Here is a 20,878-nt window from a genome sequence, read left to right on the forward strand (position 1 = left end):
ATAATATTTAATTAAGGGCTTTTGAATCAAGGATTCAAAATTGTTTGTATACTGAGCACTAAAAAAATAGGGTCAAAAGACAAATCATTTTTAAAAATATGATTTCATTAAGTAATGACAACCATGTGACAGTATATGAAAGTTTGGGGACTGCCACCAAAACAGTATGTAGGAGCAAATTTATATCTCTAAACACTTTTGTTAATAAAAGAAAGAAAAAGTAGATCAATAAATTAATCTTGCAACTAAAAAAATCTAGAAAACTGACAAAAATTCCCAATTAAACATCAAAATTTGAATACTGAAAAAAATTTAAATAGATAAGCAAAATTGAAAGAAAATGAATTAATAAATAAAACTAGGAGTTCCCTTTTTGAAAACAGTAATAATTTTTTTTTTTTAGACAATGGGGGTTAAGTGACTTGCCCAGGGTCACACAGCTAGGAAATGTCAAGTGTTTGGTCTGAGGCCAGATTTGAACTCAGGTCCTCCTGACTTCAGAGCTGGTGCTCTATCCACTACGCCACCTAGCTGCCCCCAAAACAGTAATAAAATTGACGTCATTAGTTGACTTGATGAAAAAAAATTAAGAAGAAAACGAAATTATTAGTGTCAAAAATTAAAAAGGCGAATTTACAAACAATAAAGAAGAAATAAAACAAATTATTAGGAGCTATTTCACTCAATTATATACCAATAAAACCAACAGTCTAAAATGAATATTTACAAAAGAATATTAAATGCCTAGATTGACAGAACAAGAAATGTAAATCTTAAATCTCAAATAATCTAATCCTAGAAAAAGAAACTGAAAAAGCCATAAAATGAACTTCCAAAAGAAAAAAAAAAGCAGATCCAGATGGATTTACAAGCAAGTTCTATCTGACATTTAAAGAATAATTCCAATATTATATCAGCTGTTTGAAAAAATGAGAAAAGAAGTTATACCAAATTCTTTCTGTTATAAATATAATCTTTTTATTTTTTATATTTTTAATTTAATATTTTATTTTTTCCCAATTACATGCGAAAACAATTTTCAACATTCATTTTTTAAATTGAGTTCCAAATTCTCTCTATCCCTCCCCACTCCCCTCACTGAGAAGGCAATTTGATATAGGTTATACACATGTAATCATGCAAAACATATTTCCACAGTAGTCATGTTGTAAAAGAAAACATAGAGCAAAATAAAAACCCAAGAAAATACATAAAGTAAAAGAGTATGCTTCAATCTGTACTCAGATTTCATCAGTTCTTTCTCTTTGGATGGATAACATTTTTCAGAAGTCTTCAGAGTTGTTTTAAATCATTGTATTGCTCAGAATAGCTAAGTCATTGACAGGTGATCATCTTACAAAATTGCTATTACTGTGAATAATGTTCTCCTGGTTCTACTCATTTCACTTTGCATCAGTTTGCATTTAAGTCTCTCCAGGTTTTTCTGAGATCATCTAGTTCATCATTTCTTATATCATGATAGTATTCCATCACAATCATATACCACAAATTGTTCAACCATTAGCCAATTGACGGGCATCCCCTCAATCTCCAATTCTTTGCTACCAGAAAAGAGCTGCTTTAGATATTTGAGCATAGTTCCAAATTGCTCTGTATAATGATTGAATCAATTCACAACTTCACCAATGGTGCATTAGTGTCTCAATTTTTGCACATCCCCTCCAACATTTAGCATTCTCCTTTTCTATCCTATTAGCCAATCTAATAGGTGTGAGGTAGTACTTCAGTATTGTTTTGATGTTCATTTCCCCAATCAATAGTGATTTAGAGCATTTTTTCATATGGCTATAGATAGCTTTGATTACTTCATCTGAAAACTGTTCTTATTTTTTGATCGCTTGCCAGTTGAGGAATGGCCTCTATTTTTATAAATCTGACTCATTTCTCTATATATTTGAGAGATAAGGCCTTTATCAGAGAAATTTGCTTCAAAATTTTTTTTTCACAATTATGATTGCTAACTGTATTCCCCTCTAATCTAACTCCTCCCTGTTTGTTCTATTCTCTCTTTCTTTTCAGCCTGTCCCTCCTCAAAAGTGTTTTGCCTCCCTCAATCCACCCTCCCTCCTATGAGCACTCCCCTTCTCTTATCTTCTTCCCTTCCTACTTTCCTGTTGGGTGAAATAGATTTTTATACCCAATTGAGTGTGTATGTTATTCCCTTTTTGAGACAATTCCAATGAGCATAAGGTTCAAACATTCCCCACCAACTGCCCCATCTTCCCCTTCACTGTGCTAGCTCTTTCCTACCTCTTTTATGTGAGATAATTTACCCCATTCTACCTCTCCCTTTCCCTTTCTCCCAGTGCATTCCTCTTTCTTTCCCTTTAATTTTATTTTTTAGGGATATAATCCCTTCATGTTCAACTCACCTGTGTCCTCTGTCTATATACACTCCTTCTAACTGCCCTAATAATGAGAATGTTCTTATGAGTTATAAATATCATCTTCCCATGTAAGAATGTAAATTGTTTAACCTTATTAAGTCCCTTATGATTTCCCTTTCCTGTATGCCTTTTTATGCTTCTCTTGAGTATTGTATTTGGGAGTTAAATTTTCTATTTAGCTCTGGTCTTTTCATCAGGAATGCTTGAAAGTCTTCTATTTCATTGACTATCCATATTTTTCCCCTGAAGGATTATACTCAGTTTTGCTGGGTAGGTGATCCTTGGTTGTAATTCTAGTTCCTTTACACTCCAGAATATCATATTCCAAGCCCTTTGATTCCTTAATGTAGAAGCTGCTAAATTTTGTGATATCCTGGCTGTGATTCCACAATACTTGAATTGTTTCTTCCTGGCTGTTTGCAATATTTTCTCTTTAACCTAGGAACTCTGGAATTTGGCTATAATATTCCTGGGAATTTTCATTTTGGGATCTTCAGGAGGTGATTGGTGGATTCTTTCAATTTCTATTTTACCCTGTGGTTCTAGAATATCAGGGCAGTTTTTCTTAATAATTTCTTGAAAGATGATGTCTAGGCTCAAAAGATGATGTCTCTTTTTGAGCATGGCTTTCAAGAAATCCAATAATTTTAAAGTTATCTCTCCTGAATCTGTTTTCCAGATCAGTTGTTTTTCTAATAAGAGCTTCATTAATCTCTACTCTATCCAAGAGGGTGATGGGAGTACTGAGGAAGTATGAATTTCAGTCTGGATGTTTCCTTGCAAGAAGATGAGTTTCTGGAAACAAGGATGAAGTTCAGGAAAGCATTCCCTCCCACCCAAGCTTAGCAGATAAAATTTTAAAAAGGCATAGCTAAGAGAGACATTGTGTAGTAAGAAATTCCTTTTTTCACTTTGTTACCCCTTTATCAGATGTGAAGAAGTTAACTTTAATAGAATTATCAGGCACTTTTCCATTGCTGGGCTGAAGATCATTCAGGTATCTGGTGACCTGTTAAAAAAAAATTAAGCTTGTTAGGTCTGGGACACAGTCAAAGCAGGAGAGTTCTGTGGAATACAGACAATGGCAGCATAGAAGAAAGATAGATATGAATGAAGAAATTGTTGAGATGGGGTCAGTCTTTGCTTTTTTCTTGTGTTAATACCACAATGCTCAAGGGGAGGAGGGGAGGAGTTTTTCCTCACACTTCCCATATCCATGTTGGCCAGGAAGCTTTGCAATAGAGCTAATTTCTCAATTTAAAATGAAAGAGAGCACAGAGCCAATTATGAACCCAGGAGAGAATTGTCCCTGGTGGCTGGAAGTGGTGCTTGACGGAGGACCAGGCCCAATGGCCCTAGATGAGCAAAGTCTACAAGAGAGACATTGCACTAAGGAAAGAGGAGCCTCAGGACAGAAAAATAAAGAAAGTATGGAGAGACACTATAGGGTTGAAGGTATTGGTTTCTTACTCCATGTGTTCCCTCTATATCTGAGCCTCATTGGTAGAATAACTTACATATGTGCCCACTCAGGCTAGATGTATTTATAGGAAAATGGGCTCAGGTTTTGTCAGGGAAATGTTTTGTACATACTGTTCTTGCTATACCATGTTAATAAATGTTAGTTAACTAGCATTTAGTGAATATCTACTACATAGGCATTGTGATAAACATGGAGTATACAAAGAAAAACATAAAAATAAAAAATAACCAAATAGTCCTTCTTGTTAATGAGTTTACAGTTTAATGAGAGATAATATGCAAACAATTATCTATAGACAAGAAATAAATAGGATAAATTAGGGTTAAGAGGGAAGACAATAAGGTTAAAAAGGACTGGGAAAGACTTCTTAGAAAAGGTAGGACTTTAGCTGACAATTAAAGGAAATCAGGGACTCTAAGAGATAAAGAGGAGGAGACAGAAAACTCCAGGAATAGGCAAAAAAAAAGTGCTTCATTTCTGGTCCTGCTTGTGCTTGAAGGTGTTGAAGGTGGCTTGGGTCCCTTCCAAATCTCCATTTCTGGGATGTAGTGGGTTTTCTGAACCCTCCACCCTCTCCCTTGAGTTCTCCTCAAGTGAGACTGTACCCTTCAAAGTTACCAATGATCTCGTAATTGGCAAATCTGGTGATATTTTTCTCATCCCTCATTCTTGACCTCTCTGTAGGATTTGGCAGTGGACTTCATTTCTCCTCTTGGGAATTTTATGACACCACTCTCTCTTGATTTTCCTCTGACATGGCTGACCGCTCTTGAAAAGTAACCATGAATAGAATGCTAGGCATGGAATCAAGAAGACTTGAGTTCAAATCTGACTTCAGATTTTACTAGTTGTAACCAAGTGATCATGGGCAAGTCACCTGAACACTTAATTTCCTTGGCACGTAGTGAATGCTTAATAAATACTTGTTCCTGCTTCCCTTCCCTTCTGTTAATCACTTTTTATTTAATCTTCATCCATATTATGTCCATTAGGACCATGAATGCTTCTCACGGTTCTGTCCCAGCTCCTCCTCACTTTTCTCTCTTCACTCCGTCCCCTAGGTGCCCCAGTATGTAACTGGCCCACTAGAAAAATCTGTTAATCACTTTGTTGATCCAATACCATGCTCTATCATTGAGCATGCAAGTCATTGAGATGTCTATTCTGCAAAAGCAAAAGCTCTGGGAGCCCCTAAGACAGAATGGTTGTGATAAATGTCCTATGCTATGTTTCCCTTAGGACCCTACCTGCACACTTCTATCTCTTTCTCACTTGGATATCCAGAAATTTATTGTGGGGCTGGGGTAGGGGGGATACTTACAAGCTGGAGGGGAAAAAATCAAGTACAAATAAACTGTTCTGGATAATAATAACCCTCATACCCCAATTTTCCTAGGAGGAAAGCAAAAGTGCCATATAGGTGTTATCTATTGTTCATTTACCTGTTACACTGGGTAAGACATCGAAACTCTGTGAACCTCTCTCTCCTCCTCATCTGTTAAATAGGGCTCTCTTTCTCCATAGTACCTTTATCGGTGTGTAGTTACCATGATCACATCATGGAAAACACGTGGCAAAACTGAAAGCCCTATAAAGATATCAGATATTTTTATCAGAATTAACTAAGACCAATGAGTCAAACTTCCCAAGAATCAAATACAAAACCCTTCATTTAGGATGCAAAGACAGGCCCTTCCCACCATTCCAATATTTTTATGCCTCATTCCCCCCACATACTCCTGGTCCAGTGACAACAGTCTCTTTGCTGTGCCACAGACAGAAGGATCCATCACTTTGCCTCTTGTATTTTTTCTCCCTTTCTGCCATACCTGCAATACTCTCTCTCCTCATCTGTACCCACTGGCTTCCCCCACTTTTTGAAAATCCTTACTGAAATCCCATCTTCTATAGGAATCCTTTCCCAACCCCTCTTAAATCTAGTGCCTTTCCTCTAGCAATGATTTTGAATTTGCCCTGTATGTAGCTTGTTTGTACATAATTGCGTACTTCTTGTCTCCCCCATTAGACTGTGCATTCCTTGAGTGCAAGGGCTGTCTTTTGCCTCTTTTTCTACCTAGCACTTAGCATACCTGGCACATAGTAGGCACTTAACAAATGGTTATTGACAGACTGAAAGTAAACTAAAAGCTCTTTTTTTTGCTATATAGTCATATATACATAACATGTATATAGTGTGTGCATGTGTGTACATATGTATGTACATATGTATATACACACATATGTATACCATACTCTATATTTTAGGCATGAATCTGTCAGAAATAATTTTAAAATCTAATATTGTTCAAAATTAAAGCATTTTTTTATCTGAGAGTGATCTGTACAAATTGACATGGTCTATGCTACCCCCACCTCCATACCCTCAGACATGTCCTTTCACCCACAATTATCTGGAGCAACATTTATAGAAAACTTGAATATGAATAATATTATAATATGCTAAAATACACTTTGGGGTTAAAATTCTAAAAGAGTAGTCATTAATCAGTTCTTCCCTTGATAGATAGATACACAGAGTATTTACTAAGTGTTTATGATGTGCCATGAACTGGAATACGACTAAAATTTTTTTTAAAAAGAAAGAAAGACATTCCTGGCCTTCAAAGTTCTAATGAAGAAAGTCACCATGTAAAAAACAGGCTGAAAAGTAGGAAGCGGAAGGAAGTACACAAATGGGAGCAGGGTGGAGAAGTAGAGTGGGGATAATGGGGTAGACCAGGTTTGAGGTGACCATGGCTGGTTCAGATGCTTCCTCAAATGGAGTTTCTGGGTAGGAACTCACCAGGAAGAAGAGGAGCAGGGATAGTGCTAGGAGCACACTGATACCATGAGGAGACCAGAGCTGACAAAGTTGTCCTGGAAGCTTGGTTGAGTCCAGTTTTGAAGGGACCAATCTTCTCAAGTGTTCTGTGCACTCAAGTGTTCAGGAACCATGAGGACCTGCTCTCCCTGATCAATATCTTAATCCTTTTAAATGGAGCCAAGGGCAGTGCTTCTAGGTGGGCAGTAGCCCAGTCCATTTAGAGTCTGGAGAATACAATGATTTTTAAAAGGTAACCTTTGTTGGAACTCAAAATCTTATAAAAATGAACAATGAAAACTATCTTCATATGTAATAGGAAAAATACTATTAAGTGGGGCGGGGAGGGGGAAAGGCAACCTTTGTTTAAGGATTTATTTTTACCCTTTTCTATTTTGCTAAGAAATGACTACTTGGTCTTGACAATCTATGTACTTTCTTTTTTTTTTAATGGTTTCTTTATATATATTTCTTTAACATTTTATTTTCCCCAGTTACATGTAAAAGCAATTTTTAACATTTGTTTTTAAACATTTTGAGTTCCAAGTTTTTTTCTTTCCTCCCTCTCCTACCCCCTCACAGAAGAGGCAAGCAATTTGACATAGGTTACACATTTTCAGTCATGCAAAACGTATTTCCATATTAGTCATGTTGTGGAAAAAAAAAAAAAAGAAAACCAAACCAAAAGAAAACCCACAAGAAAAAATATTTTTTTTAAAAGTATGCTTCAATCTGCATTCAGACTCCATCAGTTTTTTCTTCAGAGGTGGATAACCTTTTTCATCATTAAGTGCTTTGGAATTGCTTGGATCATTGCATTTTGCTGTTACTATACATAGTTCTCCTGGTTCTGTTCACTTCACTTTGCACCAGTTCATGTAAATCTTTCAAGGTTTTTCTAAGAGCATCCCACTTGTTATTTCTTATACCGCAACAGTACTCCATGAGAATTATATACCACGACTTGTTCAGCCATTCTCCCATTGATGGGCATACTCTCAATTTCTAATTCCTTGCCACCACATAAAGGCTTACTATAAATATTTTTGTACATGTAAGTTCTTTTCCTTTTTTTTTTTTTTTTATCTCTTTGGGCTACAGACCTACTAGTGGTATTACTATGCATACTAGGGTATGCATAGTTTTACAGACCTTTGAGCATAGTTCCAAATTGCTTTCCATAATAGTTGAATCAGTTTACATCTATGTACTTTCAAATAGGGACAAGTCTGAAAAGGATTGTTAGACTAGGGAAAATACTGTTTCTTGATATTTCTAGAGAAACTAAAAAGGAGGTTTCAAAAATTATTGCACAATATACTACTTTTTTCTGGGAACCAATTTCACATTGCATTACTTCCTCTCTAGTTTCCTTCTCAAAGTTCAGAGCACTGGTAACATTTGTATTTTATATTACTGTTTTTCAGACTTGGAACATAGAAGAACTGCCACAGACACAGCTCCAAAAGAGAATATCTCTGGGAAAGGATCATCCCATGAAGGGAAATCTGAAAATCTCAGCAGTGCTGATCATTGCTTGTCTACTTGTGGAGAAAGTGAGAGCCAGGAAAAGAGTCAGGAGGTAAAGTATGAAAGGAATTTGAGAAAAAGGAAGATTCAAACTGGAGATAACACTAATAAAAATAAAGAATGTGAGAAAGCCTTCAGTCAAGGTTCAGACTTTTATGAACATTACAAAGACCATAATGTTGAGAAGCTTTATAAATGTAAAGAATGTGGGAAAACATTCACTCGCAAGTCAAGAATTATTCGACATCAGAAGATTCATACTGGAGAGAAGCCTTATAAATGTGATGAGTGTGGGAAAGCCTTCATGGAAAGCTCAACTCTCATTTTACATCAGAGGATTCATACTAAAGAGAAGCCTTATAAATGTAATGAATGTGGGAAAGCCTTCACTCAAAATTCAACACTTGTTATGCACCAGAGAATTCATACTGGAGAGAAGCCTTATAAATGTAATGAGTGTGGGAAAGCCTTCAGTCAGAGCTCAAATCTTATTGTACATCAGAAGACTCATATTGGAGAGAAGCCTTACAAATGTAATGAATGTGGGAAAGCTTTCACTCAAAATTCAACTCTTGTTAAGCACCAGAGAATTCACACTGGAGAGAAGCCTTATAGATGTCAGGAGTGTGGGAAAGCCTTCACTCAATACTCAACCCTCCTTAAGCACCAGAGAGTTCATAATGGAGAGAAGCCTTATAAATGTTTTGAATGTGGGAAAGGCTTCAGTGAAAGCTCAACTCTTATTATACATCAGATAATTCATACTGGAGAGAAGTCTTATAAATGTAATGAGTGTGGGAAATCCTTCATTCAGAGCTCAAACCTTATTGTGCATCAGAAGATTCATACTGGAGAGAAGCCTTATAAATGTAAAGAATGTGGAAAAGCCTTCACTCAAAGCTCAGACCTTTTTAAACATCATAGAATTCATACTGGAGAGAAACCTTATAAATGTGATGAATGTGGGAAAGCTTTCATTCAGAGTTCACTGCTTATTAGGCATAAGATGATTCATACTGGAGAGAAGCCTTATAAATGTAATGAATGTGGGAAAGCCTTCAGTCGGAGTTCAAACCTCATTGTACATCAGAAGATTCATTCTGGAGAGAAACATCTTGTAAAAAGCGCAGAAAGGCCTTCTTGTGATAATAAACATGTAAATATTCATCCTGGAGAATAGCCTTTTTAATGTAACTGGTTTAGGAAAGCCTGTGGCAGATCAGCATGTAACATTAGAAACTGAAGAATGAAAAACCATTTATTAAGAATTTACTATGTGTCAGGCATTGGGCTAATTGTTGGTTTTCAAGTAATAAAAGATGTCAGTCCCTACCCTCAAGGAGTTTTTAGTCTAATCATCTATGCATTCCATCAGCTGCAAAATGGGAGGGGGGGGACACAAAATCTTAAGGGTTCAAGTATAGGATCGATGAAAATGCCCATCAGTCCTTAGCAAGTATCTGGATTTCTATCCAACAGGGGCTGTTCATCATAATTTGGGGTGGGGAAATGGTTCTCAGGGTCTGAGTGAAAAGGGAAGTATAGATTTTCTCTGGGAGGGTACTGGGATTTGGAGTCTTGTCAGAAAGGGGAAAGGGGAAGGGCCATTGACAAAAAGTAGGAGAAAGATTTATTTGGGGAAGGGAAACTTAGATCCCACTGGGCACCAGTTCCCACTGGATGTTCCAGTCAACCTTGCATGAGGTCTGAGGCTGTTTGCCAGTACAAAAAGGAACATGCCATCTTATACTAGATTGAATTCATAGAAATGTAATGAATAACTGAAGGTTTTCCAAGACTTTTCCTCTAGACATTCTCCTCCAATTTTTTCATTTGACTTTCTGGATTTCAACACCATGCCTCATTTTTAGTCTCAACATAGAAATTCCCTCAGTACCTGGAATTTCCTCAACTTGAAAGATCTCTCCTCACCCCTTTCCCTAACCCTGTCCTTCTTACCCCTGACCCCTTTCTCCCATTGGTGAGTTCCTCTCCAGGCCTTTATTTTGGTGAAGGTACCAGAATGGCCAACCTTTATTCTCCTCTTCTGACCTTCTGGATTAAAACACTAAAAACCCTTACATGGGTATCTGCATCTCTCTCCATCATCCCACTTTACAACTCCCTGTTATGTGTTGTCTTCCCAATCAGAATGCAAGCTCCTTAAGGGAAGGACTATGTTTCTGTGTGTATATATATTGTCAATTCTTTAGCACTTAGCCTGAAAAATAGTAAGTCTTTAATAAATGCTTCTTTCTTGCCTTTGTTACACAATACAAATCTTACCCAACATCAAAGGATTCATAGAAGAGAGAAAAACTAGTCATGCTTTAGCTCAGTTTAGCTATGTGTTTGTGCTTCAAATACTTTTCCTGTAATAATACTTTTCCTTGATTCGTTTTATAATTCTTTTAATGAATATATTCAAGAATATGCATTTATTGTTATGATTACTGAATCCAATTTGCTTTCTGACATTTTCTTCTTGTGTGTTACCTAGAGAGAGTGAAATCTAGCATTTTCCAGTCTCACTGGCCTCAAAAAAATTTTTCTGATGATAACCATTTATAATTTCATTTTCACCATCATTTCATTTTTATGGCTATCACACTAATCCTATTCTTCACTCTTACAGTGACTTCTCATTAGTTAAGATTTCTTGTAGAAAGTGATCCTTGAGCTGAGTTTTCAATGGAGCAAGGGTTGGAAGATTTGGACTCATGACCAGGTGGGCATGGGGGTGGGGAGGCATCCTGTGTAAAGTTTTAGAGGCAACAGATGAAATGTGGTAGGAAACCTTTTTGGCAGAAGCATTTTGGCCATTTTGGAGGGGTAATAAGGTGAAATCAATCTGGAAAAATAAGTAGGGGCAAGTGCATGATGAAGCTAATGTCAAAACAAAAAGTGATTTTATTTATTTGTCCTTTTAGCAATAGGGAGCCTTCTTGAGGAGGATATGATTAGAATTGTTCTTTAGCAATAACAACTTGGGGGGCAGCTAGGTGGTGCAGTGGATAGAGCACTGGCCCTGAAGTCAGGAGGATCTGAGTTCAAATCTGGCCTCAGATCAATCACTTGACACTTACTAGCCTGTGTGACCCTGGGCAAGTTACTTAACCCCAATTGCCTAAAAAGGAAAAAAAAAAGGAATAACAACTTGGAGGATTTATAGAAAAGAGATTTGAAAACAGAGCCTGGATGCAAGGAGATCAATCATGGGTTTATTACAGTAGTCTGCTTATAGATGAATAGAGACCAGACTGGGATTGCTGTGGTTTAAGAGATAAAAGGGGAAAGCAGAGAGAGATACTGGGAAGGTTGAATGAATTAGGCTAAACAAGGAATAGAAGATGTGAGGCAAGCTGGCAGGAGCTGCTGAAGAAGACACCAAGATTGGGAACCTAGGAAACTGGAAAGATGATGATACCCTCCATGGAAATATGAAAGTTAGGAGATGAGATGGATTTAGGGGGGAAGGAAGATGCATTCAGAGTTGGACATGTTGAGTTTAAGATGCTTACAATATGAAATGTTGAAAAGGGAGTTGGAAATGCAGGATAGGGTCTCAAGGGAGAGACTTGGGATGAATATATAGATCTAGTAGTCATCAGCATGGAGATGATAGCAAATCCTGTGTGAGCCAAGGATATCATCAGGAGACAGGTTAGACAAGTGAGAGAAGGCCTAGGACAGAACACTGGGATAAATTATGCTTTGAGGTTAGGACACAGATGAAGATCCAGCAAATAAAAGTGAGACGTCAGACTGGTAGGAACAGAATCAGGGGGGAACCCTCTCAAGGAAATTGCAGTTGGAAGAGCATGCAGGGTAGACAGGGTGTTCAACATTGAGAAACTTACAAATCCAGTAGGATGAGAACTAGGGAAACAATTTGGAATTTATCAAGAAAGAGATGGAAGCCAGATTACAAGTGACTGGAAGATGGAGAAATAAGTGTAGATTGTAACTACTTTGTATATATTTTTATTAATGCTTATCTATTGATCAATCAATCAATTTTCTAAGAGTTTGAGACTGAAAGGGAGGAGATGGGTGACAGTTTAAGAGGTGGGCTGAAGTGAAGGATCTTTAAGGACAGGAGAGATCAGAGTGTATTTGGAATCAGCAGGGAAGGAAGGAGATAATGGATAAGATAACGGATAACGGATAAGGAGACAGTGAACTCAACCGTGTGTGCGTGTGTGTGTGTGTGTGTGTATACATATATACATATACATACACACATGTATATATACATATACATACATACACACATATGTGTGTATCTATCTATCTATCTATCTATCTATCTATCTATCTATCTATCTCTTCAATCCCCCCCACCATAGCCCAATCATTCTGCTTTTCTCAGGCATTTCTATCCAATCATTTCTCCAGCAGCAGCATCTCCTCAACAGACTTTTGATTCAGGAAATTTCCTCCAGCCAATCTTCCCAGGCAGGCCACTCAGGAAACACACAAAGACCAGTGATCCTGGAATCTGCTCATTTAGAACAAAGGCACAAAGGGAATGGTGGAAGGAATCCAATTGTGGTGTCAATATATGATCCAGCAACATATCAAGGAGGCAAAGAATGCAAAGGAGAGCATGTAATTGACGTAGCTAACCAAGGTGTTAGATGGGCAAGGGAGGAAAGTGTTATCAGCACAGGAGTGATGACCTGGGAAAGAAATGAAGTTTTGAGGTGGTAAGGTCAAAAGGGAAAAAGAAAGATAGAATGTTAAGGATAATTATCATATAAAAAGACTTCGAAGTTCAAGAACACAGAAGGGAATATTTGTGGGTAACAAACTCAATGCTAAGACTGTCTCTATGTGCACCTGAGGTATAATGAAAGAGATGGTTAAGGGAATTGAGTAAACTGAGAAAGTAGAAACTTAGGGTACTTGAATGGGTATCAGTATGCTTAAAATCTCCTAGTATAACGGCCAATCCAAGGTACACATTTTTCTCCTTTCAGGAAAAGTCAATCCTTTTTCAAGGAGGAAAGGTGTGTCTACCCCATGTCATGGGTGAATTGGAAACAATCTATGTCATGGAAATGCTTGTAAATATTGGTCCTATCACATCATGGCTGTCCTCTGAAATTCAGCTGAGTTCAGCTTAGAGAAGCTCATCCCAAGGACATTGGGTGCTGATCAGTGGAGACTTTTGACTTCAGCAACTATTGAAACCCATCTTCTGGAGGGCATATGGGGAATTATTAATAATCAATTGAAATGAATGAATAATTAGCTCATCTGATTTTTTTTAAAAACAGAAAACCAAGTTAACTACCAAAATATTGAAAAATTCACAACAAATGAGATACACTTAGAAAGATTTTTGCCCAACTACATGTGAACAAAACTGACAACTTAAACAACATAAATTAATATTTATAAAATATAAAATATACAAATTAACAGAACAAGAAAAAAATTGAACAATTCAATCTCAGAAGAAGAAACTGAATAAGTTATAAACAAAATACCAAAGGAAATAAACAAAAACCAGAACCAAATGGATTCACAAATGAATTTTATCAGAGGTTCTAAGAACTATTAAAAGTGAATTTCTGGAAAAACATAACACTCAATTTTGTTGTGTATCAGTCTATTGTTGTATATGATGTTGGCATGAACTGGGAGACCAGCTACAGCAACTGGTTTCCTTCAGTCTCTTCTTTCTTTTTGGTACAGAAAGGCTTAATTGGTAAAAAGGAGGATTTCAGAGTCTCTGGAATGTACCCCTCCCTTGTCTAGACTGATAGGCATTTCCCTTTGATTTATTAGAATTAGCTATACTTAAAAGGATACATCTTTTATCTATCGCCTGTTGTTAATGATTCACATTTTCCTTAAAAAGCTTACTTTTTTTTGTATGACCAAGTTACATTGTAGAGAGCAGACACTTTCCCCCCAGATGTTTCATATCATGTATGAATATTGCTTGCTGAATTGTGAATGACTCATCCCCTATTAGCTGCTGATGGAATATGCCACACTCTTGATTGTAATAAAGTCCGTGTCCTTAATTGTGCTAGTTTATTGGCTATAGCTGGTCAAATTGATTAGAAAATTCATGTGACAATTCTAGCCACAGCAGCTGGGACTAGATGACTCAACTCTCACAGGCTCCCAACTCAAAGAACTCTTTAAACATGCAATGATGAGTGCACCCATTTGGCACCTTTTAGAGAAGGGGGCCCAGGGAGGGCAGAGAAGAGTTGCAGTCGAGCACTTTTGTACTCCAAATTGAAAGATCTACAGAGACAAGTTAGTGTTTTGTACATTCTTGTATTGTGTTGTCTGATTGTCTGTCATTTATATATAATGAGTGTCTTGGCTGCCCCTCCTATCCAATTTCCCAATTCAATCTATAATGGAGATTTCATTCATTCAGAATAGAGGCTGATAAATCTAGAGTAAATCTTGACTAGCTAGTGGAATCCCATTTAAAATAATGACAGGAGCCCAACATAAAACTCAAAACTTGTTAGAGTAATCAGTGGTCATTGTGGGAGCTGGTCATTTTGTTCTAGAACTGAACCCTCTTGGTAATATTTTGGCAAAGTGAAAAAAATTATAGCAAGAACTGATGTGCCTAAGTCTCTACTTGCTGAGCTCTATCAAACTAAATGGCCACACTTTCTTTATTTTACTGAACAGTCGTGGCCATTGTTTGGTACACTTGATCATGAAATTTTCTAAATTTGAAAGGGCAAAATAGAAATTAAATTCCCCAAACAAACATGCATTGGCTTACTGGGGAGAATTCTAAAGTTCATAAAATTTGTCAAGCAAATTGTAAAAAAATTAATGAAATCAACTTTCTCCTGAGGAAAAAAAAAGTCTCCTTATGAGCTTTCACCAGAGGACAAGAGCTGACATTCTTTGCCACATTTTCCACTCAGTGTCCCAATGCTAGTCTCAAACACCCACTTTTTTGGAAATACAAGCAACCCAGAGGCAATATTCTTTTATGTAAGGGATGATGTCATCACTCTTTTCAACCTTGCTTTTTAGTGGCAAGAAAAATATCTCTATGAAATCCCTGATAAATAATGAGAGAAATAAGACAGAAAGGGAAAGATGGATGGAGACTCTGAGACAGGAATACCACCAGATACAACTATTAGCTGCATTGCAGTGAAATTTTGGCTGATTTAAATAAACTCTTGGTGGTGTCTGTTATTATTACTATTATTATTATTGTTGTTGTTATTATTATTATTATTATTATCATCATCATCATCCTAGGCATTAGCAGAAGAAATGCCCTTTTCATTCCAGATACCCAGCCAATTCTAATAACAAACTTTCTCCTTTAAGTGTTCAGTACAAAATAAGAAAAAGAATAAGAATTTCTCTGCAAATTTTTTTTTCAATCTTTAAAAAGATATAGTCTCATCTTTGTCTTTCTAATTCTGGCGAAGTTGGGAATACAGAGATAAAGTCAAATAAAAAGAAGGAAAATGTTTCTCTACTTGCAAAAATTTATGACATTGTGAACTAAAGATTAGACTTGTGACTGAAAAATAATTTCTTTACTGTGAATTTCTATATTATGGTTTCAGTGTTTTATTTTGTTTTGTTTTGTAAATGCTGAAATATCCTATTGAGTTTTAAGGATACTGCTGTTCGTAATTTTTAAAGGAAAAATAAAAATAAAAACTTTGAGAATATTACATATAAACCACTCCTAGACTCCTTTTTCACATTCTCTCTTTCTAAAAAATGATATTTGTTGTTTTAGGACAGAAGAAGGAGGTGATTTCACCAAATAGAGAATGCTAGGAAAGCTTTAAAGCAAAAATAAATAAATAGAGAAGCAAACAGTTTTGCAATCTGCAATTTCTAAACTTACCTGGCATTTAAGAACCACTGCTCATGCAATGATTAACTCTTCTCTTCCATTTTGGAAGAAAAAGATTTGTCTAAATCAGAAAGCAAAATTTCATTTTAGGAGAATGTGTTTATTTTACCTTGGAGATCTGGGAATGAGTTAGTAGAATTTTATTGCTGCTATTAAAGGTTGTACCTGACAAAATGAGAAATTCCATATAAGCCTTGGAGTTTCAATTTTGTTCATGGAAAAGGTTTTGCAATTAATTGATACATTTAATAAAACTTGTGCTAATTTGTCCGAATATAAGAGATTTCAGTTGAGGAAAAGTTTTGTAGATGGATTGAGATATGATTGGAAGATGAAGATTGAGAAAGTAGTGAAGGAAAGTGAAGGGTTGAATTAGAGTGAGGAAAGAGAAATGTTGGTTTGGAGACTGTTTTTGACATAATGGTTGGATTTCTCAAAGAGCAGGAATATAAAACAGGTGATTTTCTTTACCCACATTGGCGTAATACAAGATCTCCATCTTTATCAGCTATCACAATGTACATCAGACGTCAAAAGACAAGTTGAGAATTAAGAAAAGTTTAAGATAAGTAACATCTCACTTAGATAAGAGGAGGAAGACTTCTGTGCCTGTAAAATTTTTATTCTGTATTGGAGAAGTGCTTCTTTTCTCCTCAGTTAAAATTAATTCTGAGATTTCTCATGGTCTCCAAACCTTATTTCATTGATTTTGGTATTTTTGTTGATGTAGAAAAGTAACTGGAATTGTACAGCAACATTGAATAATGGTCAATTTAAGATTTGACTTTATCTTGGGTTTTGAGAAATTGGGGAAAATCTCTATTCAAGGCAAGATTGCTCTGTTTTCGGAAAGGTAAGTACCAATGCCAAGAGTAATTTCATTTTAAGTACTCTATACGGGCATGCGAATGCGGTGAATATAGAATGTCCAAACTGGTAAAGTGATGAAATGATTTTCTGTGTAAGGTAATTCAGAAATTCTATGTAAGACAATTCAGAAATACATTCAACTGAATTGATGTGGTAATGTTGTTCAATTGTTTCAGTCATGTCTGACTCTTCATGACCCCATTTGGGGTTTTCTTGGTAAAGATACTGGCATGGTTTGTTACTTCCTTCTCTAACTCATTTTACACATCAGGAAACTGAGGCAAACAGGGTGAAGTGACTTGCCCGGGTTTACACAGCTAGTGTCTGAATTAATGTAATGACCAGCAATACGTTTTGTTTCATGTTTTGAGACTATCATATTTTTATCATGCTCTTACTTTTTTTTTTAATCATAATTTTGGGAAATCATGGTGTAAGAAATACTGTTAATTGAAAATGATACTTCGAGTGTAGTGTATTTCTATTATTAAGAGATTAACTTCTCTTACAATCAAAATGTTGTGAAATTGTAAATATGAGCTATCAGTTATTAGAAACTGTTGTCATTGTGGTTAACAGTTTGTTACATGGTTATGTTTTGCTTTAAGATGGATAATAATAAAAAAAAATAAAATGGATAATAATGATAATCGTTCGGTGTTTGGAAAAAGTCCAAAATATCTTATACATTTTCATTATCTGCAAAGTTCATTGAGGACTTGTCAGGTTCCTTTGGATCTTCCACTTGGGCAAGGTCCTAAAGTCTTATCAGTACTATGGAAGAAGGAACTATTAAAAAGGTTTTGTCCTATTAAACCTATGGTAGGTCAGTTTAGGTGTTTAAGCTTAGGCCTGAGGAAACATTCTTGCTATTGCTGCAACCATATTCCAACTTCCTTTCACAGCATCATGGCAGGTGAATTGTGAAGTATTTATAATGAAACTTATTGTTATAATATTCAAACATCTCTGAGCTACTATTATGGAATGTAAGTATAAGAGACCCTATTGCTTTTATTTTTAATATTCTGAATTTTTGGCTACTTCTTGTTTCAACTTCCTAACCTAAGTAGCTAAGATAATTCAGTCCTTAGGTTCACCATTCCCTTTCCGAATGACATGAGGATAATACATATCCTCAAAGGAGAAACCATGTGATATGTGTAAGGATGTAAAGACTTTAATTTTCTTTTCATTTTATAGTATTTTCCCCAATTACATGTTAAAATTATTTTTAACATTTTTTTAAAAAGTTTTGAGTGGATAGAACACCAGCCCTGGATTCAGGAGGGACCTGAGTTCAAATCCGGCCTCAGACACGTAACACTTACTAGCTGTGTGACCCTGGGCAAGTCACTTAACCCCATTGCCTAGACCCCCCAAAAGAGTTTTGAGTTCCAAATTCTATCCCTTCCTTTCTCCCCTTCCCTCTGTCTGAGATGGTAAGCAATCAGATAGTTTATACATGTGCAGTCATGTAAAATATTTCCATATTAATCATTTTGTACAAGAAGATTCAAATTTAAAAAAAAGATTGAAAGTGAAAATAGCATGCTTCAGTCTGTATTCAGACAGTTTTTTCTCTGGAGCCAGATAGCATGCTTCATCATGAAGCCTTTGGGATTGTCCTGGATCATTCTGTTGCTGAGAATAGCTGAATCATTCACAGTTCTTCATCATACAATGTTGTTGTTACTGTGTACAATGTTTTCCTGGTTCTGCTCATTTTGCTTTGCATCAGTTCATACAAGTCTTTGCAGGTTTTTCTGAAGTCATTCAGCTTGTCATTGTATACCATATCTTGTTTAGCCATTCCCCAAGGCTTTAATTTTTAATGAGGTAGCAGTCTTTACTTTGAGAAAAGCAACAAGATGAGATTTTTCCATTAAGGAATTAAAATGTATTGATTGACATATATGTGATATACCAATATTTTCTATTGAAAACAATAACAAAAGATCAAATAAACCTGATGAGCCTAGATGATATTTAAAAATTTTTATCCTAGAGAGAATAAAGAATGAGACTAAAAAAGGTAAAGTACCAAAAGTCCTTCAGGTCCATTGGAATATATCCAGATTAATTTTTTTTTAAGGAGATCAGGGTTAAGTGACTTGCCCAGGGTCCCACAGCTAATAAGTGTCAATGTCTGAGGCCATATTTGAACTCAGGTCCTTCTGACTCCAAGGCCAGAACTCTAACCACTGTGCCATCTAGCTGTTCTCAGATTAATTTTATTTTAAAAACTACATAAGGCTTGGATTATGCTTTAGTAACTATATATAAATTATCAAATTAGATTAAGAAAGTTACATATAACATTCTTTTAATAGTTGTCAAGAAACTTTTAAATCATATTTTTCCTTTTTGAAGACTCTCTGTCTCTGATAATATCAAGAGGAAGAAGAACTCACTTTACAGGTCAGGTCCTCATGGATGCGTTTTAAGATTTTTTTTGTGTGCAGCCCATGAATCATATTATCCATAGCAGGTATAGGGTTTAGGCAAGATAGAAAGAACAAATAATATGTGAATATTTTTAAATCTCTAAACTTTCAGATGAGTTACAGATAACCTAATCTGATGTTCTTCCTATAGCCCTGGTGGTCATAAGGGTAACTCCATAAGATTTTCACTGGCTTTCACCACAGGAACTACTGGCAAGTTAAATGTAAAGATTTTGTCAGGCCTGACTAAATCATACTGAATCTTATCATGAGCAGGTTAAAGACAATATTATCTAGGTAATCTGCCCAAGTGACCTGGAACCTGGAAGTTATCAAGCAACTACCTCTGCAAACCCGTCTTGGAAACAAGGTGAAATAGCCCATTGCAGGTACTGTTAACCACTAATGTTCAAATTAATGACACCAAGATATCGATTCAGGGATGTGTATTTCTGAGCTGAAGTAGATTGAACTGGACAATTCGTGGATAGTGGTCAAGGATGTACCCTTTTGATGTGGAACTTCCAAGGGAAAATGCTTCCCAGAAGTAGACAACTTCATAAAGTAAGCGGCTGAGTCTAAGATGATGGAATAAGACATCTGCTGCCTAAATGGATATCAAGATGTATTTCCTATTCCTTGTTTTTAGACCCTTGATAATAGAGTTATGTTTATTACAAATTGACTATAGTACAATCAATTTATTTTATTAATTGATGTTTGATATGTAGTCTTGTGACAAGTTTGAGAGATGTGATTTCTGGATAATTAATCATTTTTATTAGTTATGGCTAGCAAATAATAAAAGGATGGTCATCCAAAGACCCCTCCTGGAGGCCTTCTGAGCCTTATATATCCTTGGAAGAGTGGGTATTCCCGACAGGCAGCAATCAATTCTGTTCGGTTAGCCATTAATGAGAATGAATATTAAAATGAGACATGGACCTATTCTAATGACAGGCTGAGGGACACGACTCTAACCCCTCAGTCTTGGACAAAAAGACTTATCTCTACCCACATAGGGCAATCTAGACAAAGAGGGTCCAATTCCACTCAGATCTGTCTGACTAGAACACAATGGGCCAGCATTCACCTAGACTACAATCTCTTTACCTTTTGATTGGGTCTAAGCTTTCCCAAGCTTAGATAAGTAGCACCCAAGCTTTTCCTTAACAAGAAGCATCCTTATGTTTGGATAGCCAGCTGCATTGTAATGACCAATCACCTTTTTCCTCCATTTCATATAATGTACAAGTATTGCTTGCTGAATTCTGAGTGTGAATAATAAATTCCTTGTTCATTGTTGATGGGGTAGGCCACACACTGAGTGTAATCAATGTCTTCTGATTTGTGCTGGCTTATTGGCTTTAGCTATCAAATTGGGTTTGGTTTAGTTTGGTTTTCGAAGCAATAGGGTGAAGTGACTTGCCCAAGGTAACA

The 20,878-nt window shown here is 36.2% G+C and overlaps 1 protein-coding gene across 1 annotated transcript in view; it reads left to right on the forward strand.

The window, feature by feature from the left end:
* Positions 1 to 17,597, forward strand: part of LOC110202402 (uncharacterized) — a 54,732-nt gene extending 37,135 nt beyond the window's left edge. The window contains 2 exon segments of the mRNA XM_078145845.1: positions 1,439 to 1,457; positions 8,392 to 17,597. Coding sequence (XP_078001971.1) covers positions 1,439 to 1,457; positions 8,392 to 9,422 — 1,050 coding nt within the window. The 3' untranslated portion in view covers positions 9,423 to 17,597.
* Positions 17,598 to 20,878: the final 3,281 nt, after the last annotated feature.

Source organism: Phascolarctos cinereus, unplaced genomic scaffold, assembly GCF_003287225.1.
Source record: "Phascolarctos cinereus isolate Bilbo 61053 unplaced genomic scaffold, phaCin_HiC Scaffold_726;HRSCAF=1367, whole genome shotgun sequence".
In the NCBI taxonomy this organism is placed as follows: domain Eukaryota; kingdom Metazoa; phylum Chordata; class Mammalia; order Diprotodontia; family Phascolarctidae; genus Phascolarctos; species Phascolarctos cinereus.